The 17,839-nt window shown below is 46.3% G+C and overlaps 2 protein-coding genes across 2 annotated transcripts; one reads left to right on the top strand and one right to left on the bottom strand.

The window, feature by feature from the left end:
• Window positions 1-535: 535 nt before the first annotated feature.
• Window positions 536-2,509, top strand: LOC109749785 (cytochrome P450 71A1). Its single transcript, XM_020308727.4, has 2 exons — window positions 536-1,700; window positions 1,778-2,509. Exons 1-2 carry the CDS (start codon window positions 756-758, stop codon window positions 2,381-2,383), a joined length of 1,551 nt encoding a protein of 516 aa, XP_020164316.1. The 5' UTR covers window positions 536-755; the 3' UTR covers window positions 2,384-2,509.
• A 3,095-nt stretch (window positions 2,510-5,604) lies between these two features.
• LOC109749784 (uncharacterized) lies at window positions 5,605-9,265 on the bottom strand. Its single transcript, XM_020308726.4, has 3 exons — window positions 8,892-9,265; window positions 7,515-7,606; window positions 5,605-6,356 (listed from the first exon to the last, which is right to left on the bottom strand). The coding sequence occupies exons 1-3, from the start codon at window positions 9,051-9,053 to the stop codon at window positions 5,954-5,956; spliced, it is 657 nt and encodes a 218-aa protein (XP_020164315.1). The 5' UTR covers window positions 9,054-9,265; the 3' UTR covers window positions 5,605-5,953.
• Window positions 9,266-17,839: the final 8,574 nt, after the last annotated feature.

The following is a 17,839-nucleotide window of genomic DNA, read 5'->3' on the forward strand; positions in this document are numbered from 1 at the left end:
TTTGCAAGAAAGAATTGCTTCTACTAAAAAGGCGGACGGAAACCATATGTTTGATTGTGCTCGATGCCTACCTATCAACAATATAACATCGTTTGATTAATGTCTAGGAACTATTTTTTGCGGGACATAGCAATGAATTGGATCTTGGACATAATTTAAATAAACAATAATGTTTCACGTGATCTTTTGTGACCGCGTAGCGTAGCACGGGCATCTTACTAGTCTCCTATAGGAATTCAGTGGTTGAGAGGTAGAAGATGAACACAAAAAATGGTTGAGAGGTAGAAGAAGGCATCTACCTAATTGGATCCGCATCTGAAGGCCAAAACAATTTGAGTGACCCTAAATTCATTTTCAGCGCACTTGTATTACTACTAACCTCTCCCTTTTTTGCCGATTTTTTGCACGTAACAAGTAACCACTCATCTCTCGATCTATTTCCATTTCACTCAACACGGCAACGCCACCACATATTTCCGTGGACGCCTCGAGTGCATGGTTACTTGTTTCACGTCCACCACCACTCAGCAGATCCACTGACCTTTAACACGCTGCAGCTTGTCCTATTTTTCTGCCCGACATACCCCCACAGCGAAAAAAAAATAGGAGTCACGACGAATCTTTTGAAATGGATTCGCTGCACACATCTGCATCTGCACGTAGTAATCGTGCCCCAAGGAGATGGTCCATGCACGCAGTCGCCAGCGTTACGAGTACGGCGGCAGAAGCCCAGAACGCACGCTCGCCCCGTCGACATGGCCGTCTCGCCTCTTGCTCTCCTGCTCCTCCTCCTCGCCTTCGCCGTATCTCTCCTGTACATCCTCCGTAGGCCCGCCCCTCTGCGCAGCGGCAGCGATGGAGGACGGAGGCATCCTCCGCCGTCGCCGCGCGGCCTCCCGCTGCTCGGCCACCTACATCTCCTCGGCTCGTTGCCGCACCGGGCCCTGCGGTCCCTGGCCGCCGCGCACGGCCCGGTCCTGCTGCTCCGGCTCGGCCGCGTGCCCGCCGTGGTCGTGTCCTCGCCGGCCGCCGCGGAGGAGGTGATGAAGGCCCGCGACCTGGCCTTCGCGAGCCGGCCCCGCAGCGCCATGGCCGACCGGCTCCTCTACGGGCGCGACGTAGCGTTCGCGCCCTACGGCGAGTACTGGCGCCAGGCGCGCCGCGTGTGCGTGGTCCACCTCCTCAGCCCGCTCCGCATCCTCTCCTTCCGCGGCGTCCGGGAAGAGGAGGCCGCCGCGCTGGTCGAGCGCGTCCGCGGAGCGGGGGCGGGCGGCGCCGTCGTGGACCTGTGTGAGCTCCTCGTCGCCTACGCCAATACGGTGGTCTCGCGCGCCGCGTTCGGGGACGACAGCGCGCGCGGCCTGTACGAGGAAGGCAACAAGGGACGCGAGCTGAGGAAGGTGTTCAACGACTTCCAGGAGCTGCTCGGCACGGCGCCTGTGGGGGAGCTCTTGCCGTGGCTGGGGTGGTTGGACGCCGTGAGGGGGATGGAGGGGAAGATCAGACGGACGTTCAAGGCGCTCGACGGTGTGCTCGAGAAGGTGATCGACGACCACCGCCGCCGGCGTCAAGCCGGCCAGCAGACGGGAGATGACGGCGGCGATCACAGGGATTTCGTGGACGTGTTGTTGGACGTGAACGAGACCGACAATGACGCTGGCATGCGGCTCAACACGACCGAAATCAAGGCCATCATCTTGGTACGTCTTTATTATGACGCCGTGCTATAGTTGTTAGTGGTTAACATGTTTCTTGTACGTACGTCGTCGACGCGCAGGACATGTTCGCGGCGGGCACGGACACCACAAGCACGGCAATGGAGTGGGCCATGGCGGAGCTCATCACGAATCCGGACAGCATGCGCAAGCTCCAGGACGAGATCAGGGCGGCCGTCGGTGGCTCCGTGCACGTCATCACCGAGGACCACCTCCACAAGCTGCACTACCTCAAGGCCGTGGTAAAGGAGACGCTACGCCTGCACCCACCGATCCCGCTCCTCGTGCCCCGAGAGCCGCAAAACGACGCCGAGATACTCGGCCACCACGTCCCGGCGGGCACGCGGGTCGTCATCAACGCGTGGGCCGTCGGCCGGGACCCGGCGGCGTGGGAGCGCGCCGAGGAGTTCGCGCCTGAGAGGTTTCTCGACGGCGCGGTGGACTACAAGGGGCAGGACTTCCAGCTGATACCGTTCGGTGCTGGGCGGAGGGGGTGCCCCGGGGTCGGATTCGCCGCGCCGACCATTGAGATGGCGCTGGCGAGCTTGATGTACCATTTCGACTGGGAGCCGGCTGGCGGGGCGTCGCTGGACATGCGCGAGGTGAACGGGCTCGCCGTGCGGCTCAAGTCCGGCCTGCCGCTTGTCGCTAAACCGCGGTTTCGTTAGATAAACTTGTTGCTATGTTGGTTTTTACTCCTATGCCGCAAGAAGAAACGGGAGCTAGTGTTGAAAATCTGTAAAAAGTATTGTAGTGTTTGCTTCAAAGCCTAACCGAATCTTGCATGGATCTCAGTATTGTAGTGTATTGTAGGGTTTCATGGAGAATTGAGGTAGAGGAGAGAATTCAAACTGGAGGCAGAAGGGAAAGAGCAAAGAGAAGGTAGGGGATGACTAATTTCATTTCTTATGACCCCATCAGAACAGTGCTTCGACGTATATATCCTCTACACTCCAGGCCCATGGGCCCAACGCTCACACTTACAAGGGAATTTTCTTTTAAATATTACTTTTTTTTTGCAAAATCTCGAAACTAACCCTGTTTGAAAAAAAATCAATTATATCACCTCGTCGTAGCCGCCACGAACGAAGAGTTACTCTTCATTGCAGTCGCGGACGAAGAGATTTTCTTTGTGACGGCCTTGGACAAATGGGAGCCTTCGTGGACGAAGAGTTGACTTTGTCACTAGCCGCAACGAAGAGCTCGTGAGACAGCCCCGCTCTGACCTAACCATCACGGCCACTGCCCGCCGACTAGACCATCCCCCTTCCCCGGAAAGGAGGCCTCCAACGAGGCCCTAGGAGAGCGAGGGACCTCCGCCTTTACGCCTGCGGCGTAGTCGTCTTCACCTTGGGCGCAATACCAGGCCTCTCCTGGTGCGGCTCGACGGCCACTCCCTGGTCCTCATGGCAAGACACTACGGCAAAGCATGAGCAGGACGTCGTCTACTTCTGGCCATCACCATCGAAGAAGATGCTGCGCCGGTGTGCATGTATCCAATCGTGTGTGCGTGTATTGCTTAAAGTTTTAAATAGCGCACAACCCGCGGACTGGTACCCCTATCTACAACCGGATGCGAGAGAAAGTTTACAAGTTGCCGTCGAAAATTTAGTGTTAAATAGCCAGCCCTTTCGACCCGAAATATACGTTACCTAGCGGACAACTCCTCTGACGGCTATAGCGTGCTACTTAAAGCAGTGGTATAGCTACCGTGTTTCCAGCCGCCTCACCTGAGCACGCGCGACGACGACGGGTGCTGGCCCGGAAGACTGCGCGCGACGGCGACGGGTGTCGGCCCTGATGCTCTTACTGTGCACGACGACGACGGTGCCGGCCATAATGCTCTGGACCTGGACGACTGCGCGAGCGAAGGCGGCCATGAGTTGCGCTCGTCTTTCTCCTGTGTGGACGTGAACGTGCGGGAAGGTTGCATGGGGTCATCTTATCCATGGATCGGGTCGGTACCTGATCGGGGGTGTAGAGTGCATGCAAAACACAGCAATCAGCGTGTTGTATTCATCCTCATGTACGAAATCCATTTATACGGATGTCATCGATGGAGGGCAACCTTTCCACCAAAAAAGTATGTGGACAATAAGATTCATATTAAAATAAAAATCTCCATGTGGTATTTAGATCGTAAGGTTATCCTCACAAAAGATACTATTAAAAAAGAAATTAGCAAGGATGCATTCAGTGTTGTTTTTGTGGCGACGAGGAGTCGAGTCAACATCTATTACTTCATTACGCACTTGTCAAGCTATTATGGTGATCAATCCATATAGCTTTTAATCTACCTTCAACAATGAGTGATACGATATGTTCGAAAACTGGTTAGTGGGTGAATCCCAAGTTGAAGTCTCATATCCATATTGGGATTTGCGCTTTACTTTGAGCCATTTGGAACAACTGCAGTAATTTTATTTTTAATAGAATGAAAAAGTAATTTTTTTCTGTAGGTTATCTTCAAGGCCACAACCGAATCCATAGGTGGTCGTTACCGCGCAAAGAGGATCGGACGCCTATGGTCTTTGGTAGTAGCCGATGAGAGGTGATCTCTTAGAGTTCATTCCATGGATTTAGTTGGTGTAGGATTTGTGATGTCATTTTCCTATGTATTTTCCTTTTTAGTTTGCCCTTGGGCTATCCATGTGTGCCCGCTTTTTTTAGAAAATTTATTGTGATCAGTTGCTGAATTTTAAAATAATCAATAAACTGATGCAGAGGCTGAGGGTATTCCTTGTTTCTGAAAAAAAGAAGGGAATTGGCTCACGTTTAAATCAACACGTAGATAATTAGAGGGCATGAAGACAATAACTAACATGAACAAAAGAGAAGCAGCACATGAAGGCGCTGTGGACATCACTCCTGCGGCTCACTGAATTCATGTGACATCAGATTTGGGTCCAAAGCTCAACATCACGCATGTACGAAATCCTTTTATACGGATGTGGACAATGAAAAGGAATTGATGGGCAACCTTTCCGACAAAAAAGAATGTGGACAATGAAAATCCTGTTGAAAATAAAAATCTTCATGTGGTATTTACATCGCAAGGTTATTCTGACAAAAGTTAATCTGAAAAAAAAGGAATTGACAATGATGCACTAAGTATTGCTTTCGTTGGTATGAATATGTTCGGCAACTGGTTAGTGTGGTGAAAAAAAAAGTCTCGGATATGTGTGGGAATTTGCACTTCTCTTTGAGCCATTTGGAACAACCGTAATAATTTTATTTTTAACAGAACAAAAAAATTATTTTTTTTGTAGGTTATCTTCAAGGCCATCGGCTATTACGCAAGGAGGATCGAGCCTATACGGTCTTTGGTTGCAGCCGATGGGAGTGATCTCTTGGAATTTCTTCAACTAGTATTATTTGTGATGTCATTTTCGTATGTTTTTTCTTTCTAGCTTGGCCTTGGGCTATCCATGTGTGACAGTTTTTTTTAACTTTATTGTGATCAGTTGACAAAATTTAAAATAATCAATAAAAGGTTGTGTATCACTTCTTTTTGAAAGAAAAAAAGGAATTAGCTCACATTTAAATCAACACGTAGAAAATTAGAGGGCATGAAGACGATAACAAACATGAACAAAACAGGAGCAGCACATGAAGGCTGAGGAGGCCTACTAAAACGGTAGACTGAGAGTTTATATATGGTCGCTGCTGAGAGTGCTAGTAGAACCAAAGGAGGCGGGAGGCCGAGCTCGCCTCTTTCACCTTGCCAGAACTAGCGTCGGATCAACTGAGCTGACGAACGAACGTCCATGCAGACGTACAAATTCTGCATGGACGCTGCTGCATATGCACTCCTCGTCCTAGTTCATGCAGAATTTCAGAGAATGCTCGTCCTGCTTCAGCACTTGACACACACTTGACCAAGAGAACCAACAGTAGAAAGTTTTCGGCGCCATTGCATATTTATGAGTAGCATGTTTCCACAGCACGATGAATACAGTGAATACTCGTTAAAAGTACGCGCTCTGCGGGTCAAACAAACAGCATGAACAAATGCTCGGTTACGAAACAAAAAGTTAAACGAGAGCATTGCCTTCTCATTGAGGTTGTGGAAGAAACAAAGATCATCTCCACATGACAGTGACGCCCAGTATTGCTGGCCACCAGAACTCCACATAAACAGCCGCTGCCCACCAGAACTCCACATACTTCCTGGATATATCGGTCAAAATGACAGAAGCTAACTTCTGGTCAAGCATCTTCTTCAATCATGATTCAGATCAAGCGTTGCTCTTCTGGTCTTCGATTTTCTTCTGGAACGATGTGAACCATTGCTTCCAAGCCGCATCTCCTTGTTGCTCGATCCATGACAAGAAACAACTGTCTAACAGGCAGAACAAGTTCACATAGAGCAGTTGGTATCGCACGGGAATGAAGCGGAAGTTTGCAATCTGCACAGCCGGCCAGATGGCTCCCCCTAAAACCAGAGCAGGAATGATGTCCCTCTTCACATCATCCTTCACCTGCTCCAGACTCCTTCCTGAAGCAAGGCCCACATAAGAGAAGAACAGCCCCAGATCTAGCGGCCCAAAGAGGAGACCATCCGCTGCAACCTTTGAGGCTACAAATTTGAACGAACCAGGCAGGTATCTTCGTCGGACCATACGATCCAAGTATTCATACCTAGGTCACAAAAATGAGTACACGTTATATTGCAGTTTGCGTCACGAAATCAAAAGTTGTTAACTCCTAAAATCAGTAGAGTTTTGCTTAGCCACTAGTAAACCTACAAGGTTAATTCGCACATCTTAACAGCAGTGTTAGCACATCGATAGAGTGCAACAAATGAGACGAGGCTGTGGTGCACCAAAGTGGCAATGACAGTAGAGGTTTGTCTGAAGGTATTGTCCCCATTGTATTTTTAGTTAAGAGATTTCAAACACCAATCTTGTTTCCAGTTCAAAACCTTGTAGCCAAATGAAAATTTAGAACACTAACAACAGGTTTAATTCGGTCCACAGCTAAGTGCTAACTACTCTCTAGAAAGAGCAGCATTTTAGTACACGAGTCTAAGGAGCAGCTAGAATGAACGTGCAACAAAATGCGTGACGCCATGAAGTAGTTTATAACTTTATATTGAAGTGGGTCAGTGAGAACACAAATGAACATAACAAGATGTACGGCTGCAAAGTACAGCCCAAGCTACTTTTACTCCAAAATTTGATGTGCAAATCAAGTTTGATTCACAGTTTGACAATGAGGCAATATTAGAAGCCTATAGTTCATAATGCTCTATTTATCTTTATTGTGCTGAAACTACAAACGCATTGCCACAAATGTTGGCATTCACAGTCCCCAATTACACTAGTAATGATTAACCATGAAGTACATATCCAAACTTCCAATGGATTCATGAACCAAAAATAGGTATAAGCAAAGTATATGCTATTTAAGTGTCTTCAATGTTTCACAGTTCATTATCCATTTATACTAATATACTGTCATCTGTATCAATAAGTCATCACCTAGATCACCTAAAAGGAAAACATAAGTGCATGATGTAAATTACTAAATATGCCTTCCATTTTGCCATTTATATGCTTATGTGTTTGTGAGCCTCTTTGAATCCTGTATCTGCAGTTCTATACCACGTGATAACCATCTGCCAGAGACTGGGAGATGGAGTTCTATCAGATTTACCATTGTTAATGTTGTCCAAACTCTAATAATTTACAATTCGATTTCAAATCAGCCTATACAACCTGAAAATAAAGAAACCGTAACAAAGTTGATCCTAACACCATCTGCTCATACCGGATATGAAATTATGAGAGAACTAACCAGTAATGTCCCACGGGTCCAACGAAAGCAAATCCAAATGAACTTGTGATGCCAACCCTCTTCCAATCAATTTTGAACTCTTTATCCTTATCCTGAAAAGGTAACAGAGCTTCGTTAAGTTAAGTGCATAACAATGACAGCACAGAATATTATATTTCGGTCTGAATTTCTTAGATTTTCAAAATTAAAGATTTGTTTACAGATTAAAAAATAATTCAAAACCGGTTTGCTGGTTATTAGAAACAAATTATGCAGCCGGTAATTTACTGATTAAAAACATAGTCTTTGATTCTTAGCAGAAACAATAGTCAAATAGTTCTCCATGCTGGCAGGTCTCAAATCTAAAATAACAAATACATCTAAAGCTAAAGATCGGACAGATGGGGTATCATTTCATATTTAAGAAAATGAAAAGTGAAAGCATGTTTTGAGGAGCACTTAGACATGAGAATAGCAGAAAGTACATACATCAATGTGTCAACCATTTTCTCTTTATTAGGTCCAACAAACGACAGAGGAAGGAAACAGCCCATACCAAGGTCAACATGTAATTCACATGCCCAGCGAAATCCTTTTCTAGTGTCCAGATAAAGCTAACTCCCACGAAGTAAGCTTTCATCATATCAAAGGAATAACATCAAATAGACCTCTCATTCAATAACCCATTCACCCTGAGTCTTTTTTTTGGGGAGGAACACAGAAAAGCTCTAAAATCACAAAACAATACATGGATACCACAAATGGAGACCATAGGTACTCGAATAATCAAGCGACATTATGAACCAATAAAATCTCCTACCCCAGTTTTAACAACAACGCTCCAATGTGTGTCAAAAAACGTCTTACATTATGGGACGGAGGGAGTATTACCAAAAAGAACTGCCAAATCTCAACACACCACCAACAGCATATATAGAGATAACCTCAGGAACAGATTTGGCAAAATAGGCTTTTTTTTGGGAGGGGGCAAAATAGGCTTTAGTCAAGACAAGAGAACATCGAACTCAACATAAACATTACCCCAAACATCAGACTGATATGTGATTAAACAACAATTAACTTACAGAAGTTCTAATATTATTCTTCGCATAAAATAAATCAACAGCCCAAGCAAAAGAAATACTAAACCGGTCGTTGGTTTATAGTTATTACTTTCTCCAATGACCAATCACATATCGACTCTGTTGAAACAGATTAAGCATCACCTACGCCTAAAAATCGATCCCTCTGGTAGCCTAGGTTTACATACACCCCAGGGAAGTCCCCACTCCCAGGCGACCGGGTTAGCTGAGGCGCGACGGCATCCAAGAACGACCATGGAATCCGGGGATCAGTAGCCGGAGAAGGAAGAAGTTGTAGGGGCGGTTGACTGGCTACCTCGGGGTTCTTGGCGTGGTGGTGGTGGGAGCTGGCGGATTTGTGGGTGACGGCCTGGGCGCCGATGTCGCCGAGGGCCCAGAGGATGCCGGAGCTGACGACCTGCGTCCGCACGGGGTAGGAGGACAGGGACTGCTGGTACCATCGCCATAGCCGCCGCATCCCTGCGAGCGAGCCGAAAAGATTGACGGGGGGAGAAGGGGAAAGGAAGGAAGGAAAGGAAGGAAGTGGGAGTCGTCCCCTCCCCTCTATTTCCTTGGATTTGTTCTTTGGGATTTCGCTCGGGTTTTTGAGCTAGGGTTAGGTGGGCAGAAAGAATGGTGGGTCGCCTCCAGCCAATCAGCCCTCGACAGTTTCCTTAGTAGTAATATTTTCTCAGAATCTTTTATGGCAAACAGGAAATGTGGAGGTTGGAGGGAGGGGTCAACTTTGCCATACTATCTGTCTGACCCAATACACAGATGATTATTAAGAGGAATTTTAGTGGAAGTAGTTATATCGGTAGCATACAAAATTTATATGAAGCATGCTTCGTATGGATATGGAGGTTGTCGAGACAAAGCGCAAACACAGAGACGGCATAAAAGTGCGCTATAATATTTCTTTTTTATGTGCGGCCCGTTTGTTGATGGCCAGAAGTCAAAAACGAGACCAACCCGGACTAGACTAGCCTGTTAGCATTTTTTTATAGAAGAAAACTTCGTGAGCACCAAACGCTCAAGCCGAGACTTGAACCCTGGTGGGCTGGCTGCGAACTCCCGCGCCTTGCCAGCTGAGCTACGCTCAGTTCTCCAATGGCCAGAAGTCATCTTTCTTCCCGACCTCAGCATTGGATGTTTTTAAGCTAGGATTTTAACCTGGATTTACAAAATGGATTTGAAGAAAGATTGCAAGTATATTTGAACAATCTAGGGCCAAGCTTTTAAATAGCGGGTAGCAGGGTGATAGTTGAGGTTGGCGTAGAGGAATGCGATAGCAGTTGATATTACGGGTGCTATATCCGCATAGCGGATTCTGGAAACACTTGCAAATTTGATATTATTACGTATATTTCTAAGCCATTGATAACAAACATGCCCCTTGAATTGATTGTTCAACATATACATATAAGCATATAAGCATATAGACTATAATTGGTCCATCTGGACAATATTCATTGCAACCATCCAACCATGCAAACAAAAACTACCAGTGCCACATAATAAATAGTATCAAAAATATTTTATTTGGTTTCTTGTACATGATAGTACGAGGCACGGGAAAATTTTGCGCACAATCAATTGCAGCTAGTTAGCAATGATTTTTCTTCGTCTTGCCTCCCTAATGATGGCCGCTATGTTCGTAAGTCCTGCCAGCGAAGTCACTTTTACGATCACAACTGGTGCGGGTGCACGTCGGCTACCTGGCACCAGATGTGCACACCCCTACCGGCACTAGCGGCCGCATCTGGCTATGAACGACATGTGCCTTCGACACAGAGGGTCGCGAGACATGCGCGATGGGCGACTACGCCAACTAAGTCATCTGTCAACTATGAATTTCCCCTGCAAAAAAACTATGAATTCAATGTTCCCATGTCGTTCCACCCAGGGGCATATGTCCCCCACCCGATCCTGCAATTTATTTGTTCAATAAGTTACGTGTAGTAGTTAAGCTATGTGGTGTTTGTTCTACCCTTGAGTGTCTTCTAAAACTAAGGCGTTCATTGAACAAGCCTTCTTGCTCAAGGCAACGCCTACTACATTAGCTTTTCCAAGGTGATACTGCATACTGAGATCGTAGTCTGATACGTCTCTATCGTATCTATAATTTTTTATTGTTTCATGCCCATATGATCTTTCCTCTTAATCCCGCTGATCCCATCTGATCTTTCCTTCTTAATCCATTGACCCTGCCCTCTCTTTCCTTCTAAACTGCTTTTTTTTGTTAATGATCCAGCTCCTGCCGCTCTTTCCTTCTACAATTTTTAAGGTAAAAAAATTGTATGAGAAGAGACTTAAACCTAAGACCTTCAAGTTGAGGACATAATTCTACTACCAACTAGACTATCAATCCAGTCATGCATGAATACTAAATTAGAATATGTATGTGTGCATCCGAAAGACCACGCATCAAGCAGGTACCTCAACAACCAAGTACACTACAAACATTGTACGTATAATTACTAACCGAGACAATTACACACCGCGATAACTTCTGTGTAAATAATATGATAGTATGCGCACGAGTATTTGATAACTTACGTACAACCAACGCGGTAACTTTGACCCAGGGAAAAAGTTGGTTGAAACATCCCCTGGTAACTTATGTGTAAATTGCATGATAATTTATATACCACATACCTGGTAGATTACATACAAACACCTTCATAACTTTGACCCGTAGAAAAAATAAGTTGTTCAAACATACTCCCAAGGGGATTATTTTAAGCATCACATAAATAGGTAATGTAGACCTGATAACTTAGGTACAAACACCGCGGTAACTTCGATTAGGTGAAAAAATATTTAAAACATAAAACTGATAACTGTTGGGGAACACAGTATTTAATTTTTTTCCTACGATCACGCAAGATCTATTTAGGAGATACATAGCAACGAGCGGGGAGAGTGTGTCCACGTACCCTCGTAGACCGAAAGCGGAAGCGTTCAGTAACGCGGTTGATGTAGTCGAATGTCTTCACGATCCAACCGATCCAAGCACCAAACATACTGCACCTCCGCGTTCAGCACACGTTCAGCTCGATGACGTCCCTCGAGCTCTTGATCCAGTTGAGGCCGAGAGAGAGTTCCGTCAGCACGACGGCGTGGCGACGGCGATGATGAAGTTACCGGCGCAGGGCTTCGCCTAAGCACTACGACGATATGACCGAGGTGTGTAACTGTGGAGGGGGGCACCGCACACGGCTAAGACAATTGATCTTGTGTGTTCTAGGGTGCCCCCTGCCCCCGTATATAAAAGATGGGAGGGGGAGGCTGGCCGGCCTTGTAGGGTGCGCCAAGGAGAGGAGTCCTACTAGGAATCCAAGTCCTAGTAGGATTCCACTTGGTGGAAGGGGGAAGGAGGAAGGGAGAGGGGGGAGGGAAGGGAAGGGGGCGCCGCCCCCTTCCCCTAGTCCAATTCGGACCCAGGGGGGCACGGCCAGCCCCTTGTGGCCCTTCTCTCTCCCCACTAAGACCCATGAAGGCGCATTAGTTCCCCCGCGGGGTTCTGATAACCCTCCGGCACTCCGATATTTATCCGGTACCTCCCGGAACTCATCCGGTGTCCGAATAACATCGTCCAATATATCATTCTTTATTTCTCGACCATTTAGAGACTCCTCGTCATGTCCGTGATCTCATCCGGGACTCCGAACAAACTTCGGTCATCAAATCACATAACTCATAATACAAATCGTCATCGAACGTTAAGCGTGCGGACCCTACGGGTTCGAGAACTATGTAGACATGACTGAGACACATCTCCGGTCAATAACCAATAGCGGAACCTGGATGCTCATATTGGCTCCTACATATTCTACGAAGATTTTTGTCGGTCAAACCGCATAACAACATAAGTTGTTCCCTTTGTCATCGGTATGTTACTTGCCCGAGATTCGATCGTCGGTATCATCATACCTAGTTCAATCTCGTTACCGGCAAGTCTCTTTACTCGTTCTGTAATGCATCATCCCGCAACTAACTCATTAGTCACATTGCTTGCAAGGCTAATAGTGATGAGCATTACCAAGAGGGCCCAGAGATACCTCTCCGATACACGGAGTGACAAATCCTAATCTCGATCTATGCCAACTCAACAAACACCATCGGAGACACCTGTAGAGCATCTTTATAATCACCCAGTTACTTGTGACGTTTGATAGCACACTAAGTGTTCCTCCGGTATTCGGGAGTTGCATAATCTCATAGTTAGAGGAACATGTATAAGTCATGAAGAAAGCAATAGCAATAAAATAAACGATCATTAATGCTAAGCTAACGGATGGGTCTTGTCCATCACATCATTCTCTAATGATGTGATCCCGTTATCAAATGACAATACATGTCTATGGTTAGGAAACTTAACCATCTTTGATTAACGAGCTAGTAAAGTAGAGGCATACTAGGGACACTTTGTTTGTCTATGTATTCACACATGTACTAAGTTTCCGGTTAATACAATTCTAGCATGAATAATAAACATTTATCATGATATAAGGAAATATAAATAACAACTTTATTATTGCCTCTAGGGCATATTTCCTTCAGTCTCCCACTTGCACTAGAGTCAATAATCTAGATTACATAGTAATGATTCTAACACCCATGGAGTCTTGGTGCTGATCATGTTTTGCTCGTGAGAGAGGCTTAGTCAATGGGTCTGCAACATTCAGATCCATATGTATCTTACAAATCTCCATTTCTCCCTCCTTGACTTGATCGCGGATGTAATTGAAGCGTCTCTTGATGTGTTTGGTTCTCTTGTGAAATCTGGATTCCTTCGCCAAGGCAATTGCTCCAGTATTGTCACAAAAGATTTCCATTGGACCCGATGCACTAGGTATTACACCTAGATCGGATATGAACTCCTTCATCCAGACTCCTTCATTTGCTACTTCCGAAGCAGCTATGTACTCCGCTTCACATGTAGATCCCGCCACGACGCTCTGTTTGAACTGCACCAACTGACAGCTCCATTATTCAAAATAAATACGTATCCAGTTTGTGACTTAGAGTCATCCGGATCAGTGTCAAAGCTTGCATTGACGTAACCGTTTACGACGAGCTCTTTGTCACCTCCATAAACGAGAAACATATCATTAGTCCTTCTCAGGTATTTCAGGATGTTCTTGACCGTTGTCCAGTGATCCACTCCTGGATTACTTTGGTACCTCCCTGCTAAACTAATAGCAAGGCACACATCAGGTCTGGTACACAGCATTGCATACATGATAGAACTTATGGCTGAGGCATAGGGAATGACTTTCATTTTCTCTCTATCTTCTGGAGTGGTCGGGCATTGAGTCTGACTCAACTTCATACCTTGTAACACAGGCAAGAACCCTTTCTTTGACTGATCCATTTCGAACTTCTTCAAAACTTTATCAAGGTATGTGCTTTGTGAAAGTCCAATTAAGCGTCTTGATCTATCTCTATAGATCTTGATGCCCAATATATAAGCAGCTTCACCGAGGTCTTTCATTGAAAAATTCTTATTCAAGTATCCTTTTATGCTATTCAAAAATTTAGTATCATTTCCGATTAATAATATGTCATCTACATATAATATCAGAAATGCTACAGAGCTCCCACTCACTTTCTTGTAAATACATGCTTCTCCAAAAGTCTGTATAAAACCATATGCTTTGATCACACTATCAAAGCGTATATTCCAACTCCGAGAGGCTTGCACCAGTCCATAAATGGATCTTTGGAGCTTGCACACTTTGTTAGCACCTTTTGGATCGACAAAACCTTCTGGCTGCACCATATACAACTCTTCTTTGAGGTATCCATTAAGGAATGCAGTTTTGACATCCATTTGCCAAATTTCATAATCATAAAATGCGGCAATTGCTAACATGATTCGGACAGACTTAAGCATCGCTACAGGTGAGAAGGTCTCATCATAGTCAACTCCTTGAACTTGTCGGAAACCTTTCGCAACAAGTCGAGCTTTGTAGACAGTAACATTACCGTCAGCGCCAGTCTTCTTCTTGAAGATCCATTTATTCTCTATGGCTTGCCGATCATCGGGCAAGTCAACCAAAGCCCACACTTTGTTCTCATACATGGATCCCATCTCAGATTTCATGGCCTCAAGCCATTTCGCAGAATCTGGGCTCATCATCGCTTCCTCATAGTTCATAGGTTCGTCATGGTCAAGTAACATGACCTCCAGAACAGGATTACCATACCACTCTGGTGCGGATCTTACTTTGGTTGACCTACGAGGTTCAGTAGTAACTTGATCAGAAGTTTCATGATCATCATCATTAGCTTCCTCACTAATTGGTGTAGGAATCACTGGAACTGATTTATGTGATGAACTACTTTCCAATGAGGGAGCAGGTATAATTACCTCATCAAGTTCTACTTTACTCCCACTCACTTCTTTCGAGAGAAACTCCTTCTCTAGAAAGGATCCATTCTTAGCAACAAAAATCTTGCCTTCAGATCTGTGATAGAAGGTGTACCCAATAGTTTCCTTTGGGTATCCTATGAAGACACATTTCTCCGATTTGGGTTCGAGCTTATCAGGTTGAAGCTTTTTCACATAAGCATCGCAGCCCCAAACTTTAAGAACGACAACTTGGGTTTCTTGCCAAACCACAGTTCATATGGTGTCATCTCAACGGATTTAGATGGTGCCATATTTAACATGAATGCAGCCGTCTCTAAAGCATAACCCCAAAACGATAGCGGTAAATCAGTAAGAGACATCATAGATCGCACCATACACTACTGCAGGATGCTGCTAACGCGACACTACGATCAGAGACCCTTCGAGAAACTGTGTGCGATGCAATAATCGCAAACGGTGCTGTATGAAAACCGTCATAAATGTGTAAAACGTCTGCGATGACGGATGCATCAAACACGATTTAGGTTTTAGTTGCGTGTGCGATGAAGGGCATACAGTTTAGTTCAATTAACTGTCTGCGATGAGGAGGAACAAAAGAAACAGGTAGCCAGATGAAGGCGTGTGCGATACACAACATACGGTTCACTCGATGAATTGTTTGTGATTAGGCAACACAAAAGAAACGGTCAGCCAGATCAAAGGTGTGTGCGATATACGACATGCAGTTCACTCGGATGAACTGTTTGCGTTGAGACATGAGAACAGAAACGGTTCAACTTAACAAGATGTGTGTGTTACGCGGCAAACAGGTCTGTAATCAGAAATGTGTGTGAAGACCGATAATAACACAAACGGTTGCTGCTAATAAGACGTGTGTGTTGTGCGATGGGATTGCATACAGAACAACAACATATATATACACACACTTATAAGGAAATGCTTGCATAACCAAATTAAACATCCACTTACATAGGTGGCTACTACAACCATGGCATTTGCACACACCAAAGTAAACTATTACATGCATAATTGCATAGGTGGCTACTACACACATGACATTTCCACACACACCAATAAAGTAAACTATATATTACATGCATGATTAACTATCATAAATGATCATCTGATCATCATCTACTTCTTGTGACGCTTGCTCTGCTTGTGGCTCGATCCGGGCTCGTTGATTTGGGAAACGAGGCACTTCCTCATGTCAACGATCCACCTGTGCATCTCGTAGCATGTGTACACGCTCTTGGCCGCAAACCTGAGGTGAGGTTCATCCAGTTGCCGCATCCAGGCCCCGTGCCAGGATACGTGACTTATTCTCTAGGCATCCTGCTTCATCTTTTCGTAGTAGGGGTCGATGATGGCCGAGGCGAGTTCGACCAGGGAGTCCTTCTTCGTGCTGCCCCAGACCCTGTAGTGGTCACGGATTTTGACAAGGTTCTTGCAGGCCAAGCCCGTAACACTGAGCACTTTTACATCGTTGGTGGTATCCACCATGGCGAACTTATAGTCAGTGCTGTTGACAAACCTGTTGAAACGGTCGCAAGGCTCTGTGGCCATGCAGTAGTGGTAGATGAGGACATGATGGCGCACGCACAACTGGGCGACGACAACCATCTGATCTATGCCGGGACGACCGGCGGTGTACTGGAGGTTGATGCCGACCACCTTGTACTTGTCTCTAGCAAGCAACTGCTCAACGCTGTTGATGTAGTCGTCCACCACGGCCGGGTCGATGGTGTACACCACCGAGAGATCCGTCTCCCTCGCGTGGGTCTCCACTCTATGCTCGCCGAACTCCATTGGAGCGCCGCCGGACATCTCCTCTCTATGTGTCATCGTGGGTGTGCTTGTTGTGTTGTGGGGCGCGATCGAAAGGTTGAAGAGGCGAAGGTTATAATGGCCGCGCGTGAGGGAGTCCTGGACTAAGGGGTCCTCGGGCGTCTGACCTGTTATCCATGGGCCGGACTGATGGGCTGTGAAGACGTGAAGGCCGAAGACTGTACCCGTGTCCGGATAGGGCTCTCCTTGGCGTGGAAGGCAAGCTTGGCGATCAACTATGAAGATTCCATCCTATGTAACCCTAGATTCCCCCGGTGTCTATATAAATCGGAGGGTGTAGTCCGGAAAGGAGAGACTCATGACCATAGTCATACAGGCTAGACTTCTAGGGTTTAGCCATTACGATCTCGTGGTAGATCAACTCTTGTAACACTCATATTCATCAAGATCAATCAAGCAGGAAGTAGGGTATTACCTCCATAGAGAGGGTCCGAACCTGGGTAAACATCGTGTCCCCTGTCTCCTGTAACCATCGATCCTAGACGCACAGTTCGGAACCCCCTACCCGAGATCCGCCCGTTTTGACACCGACATTGGTGCAAGAGTTCCGTTGTGCCGTCGACGAAAGGTTCGATGGCCCCTTCAATTGTCGATAGTGACACCGTCCAAGGGGAAACCTTCCTTCCCGGACAGATCTTCATGTTCGGCGGCTTCGTACTGCGGGCCAACTCGCTTGGCCATCTGGAGCAGATCGATAGCTACGCCCCTGGCCATCAGGTTAGATTCGGAAGCTTGAACTACATCACGGACGTCCGCGGAGACCTGATCTTCGACGGATTCGAGACCGCGATGATCGCTCCCCCTCGCTCCGATGAACATGATCTAAATCTGTCATCGAACCGCATCCAGGAGATGGTTCCTGTTGCTGCAACGGCCTTAGAACCGGAGCAGATCGTGCCATCCGAGGCCATAGAGTCCGCGGCTTTGGAGCCGCACACAGACTCGACACCCTGCAATATTTGCGTCAACGGAACTCCGGACTCGTCTCTGGCTATAAGTTCCGGACCATGTACGCCTGCGGACGCCGAGCTGGA

Source organism: Aegilops tauschii, chromosome 3, assembly GCF_002575655.3.
Source record: "Aegilops tauschii subsp. strangulata cultivar AL8/78 chromosome 3, Aet v6.0, whole genome shotgun sequence".
Taxonomy (NCBI): domain Eukaryota; kingdom Viridiplantae; phylum Streptophyta; class Magnoliopsida; order Poales; family Poaceae; genus Aegilops; species Aegilops tauschii.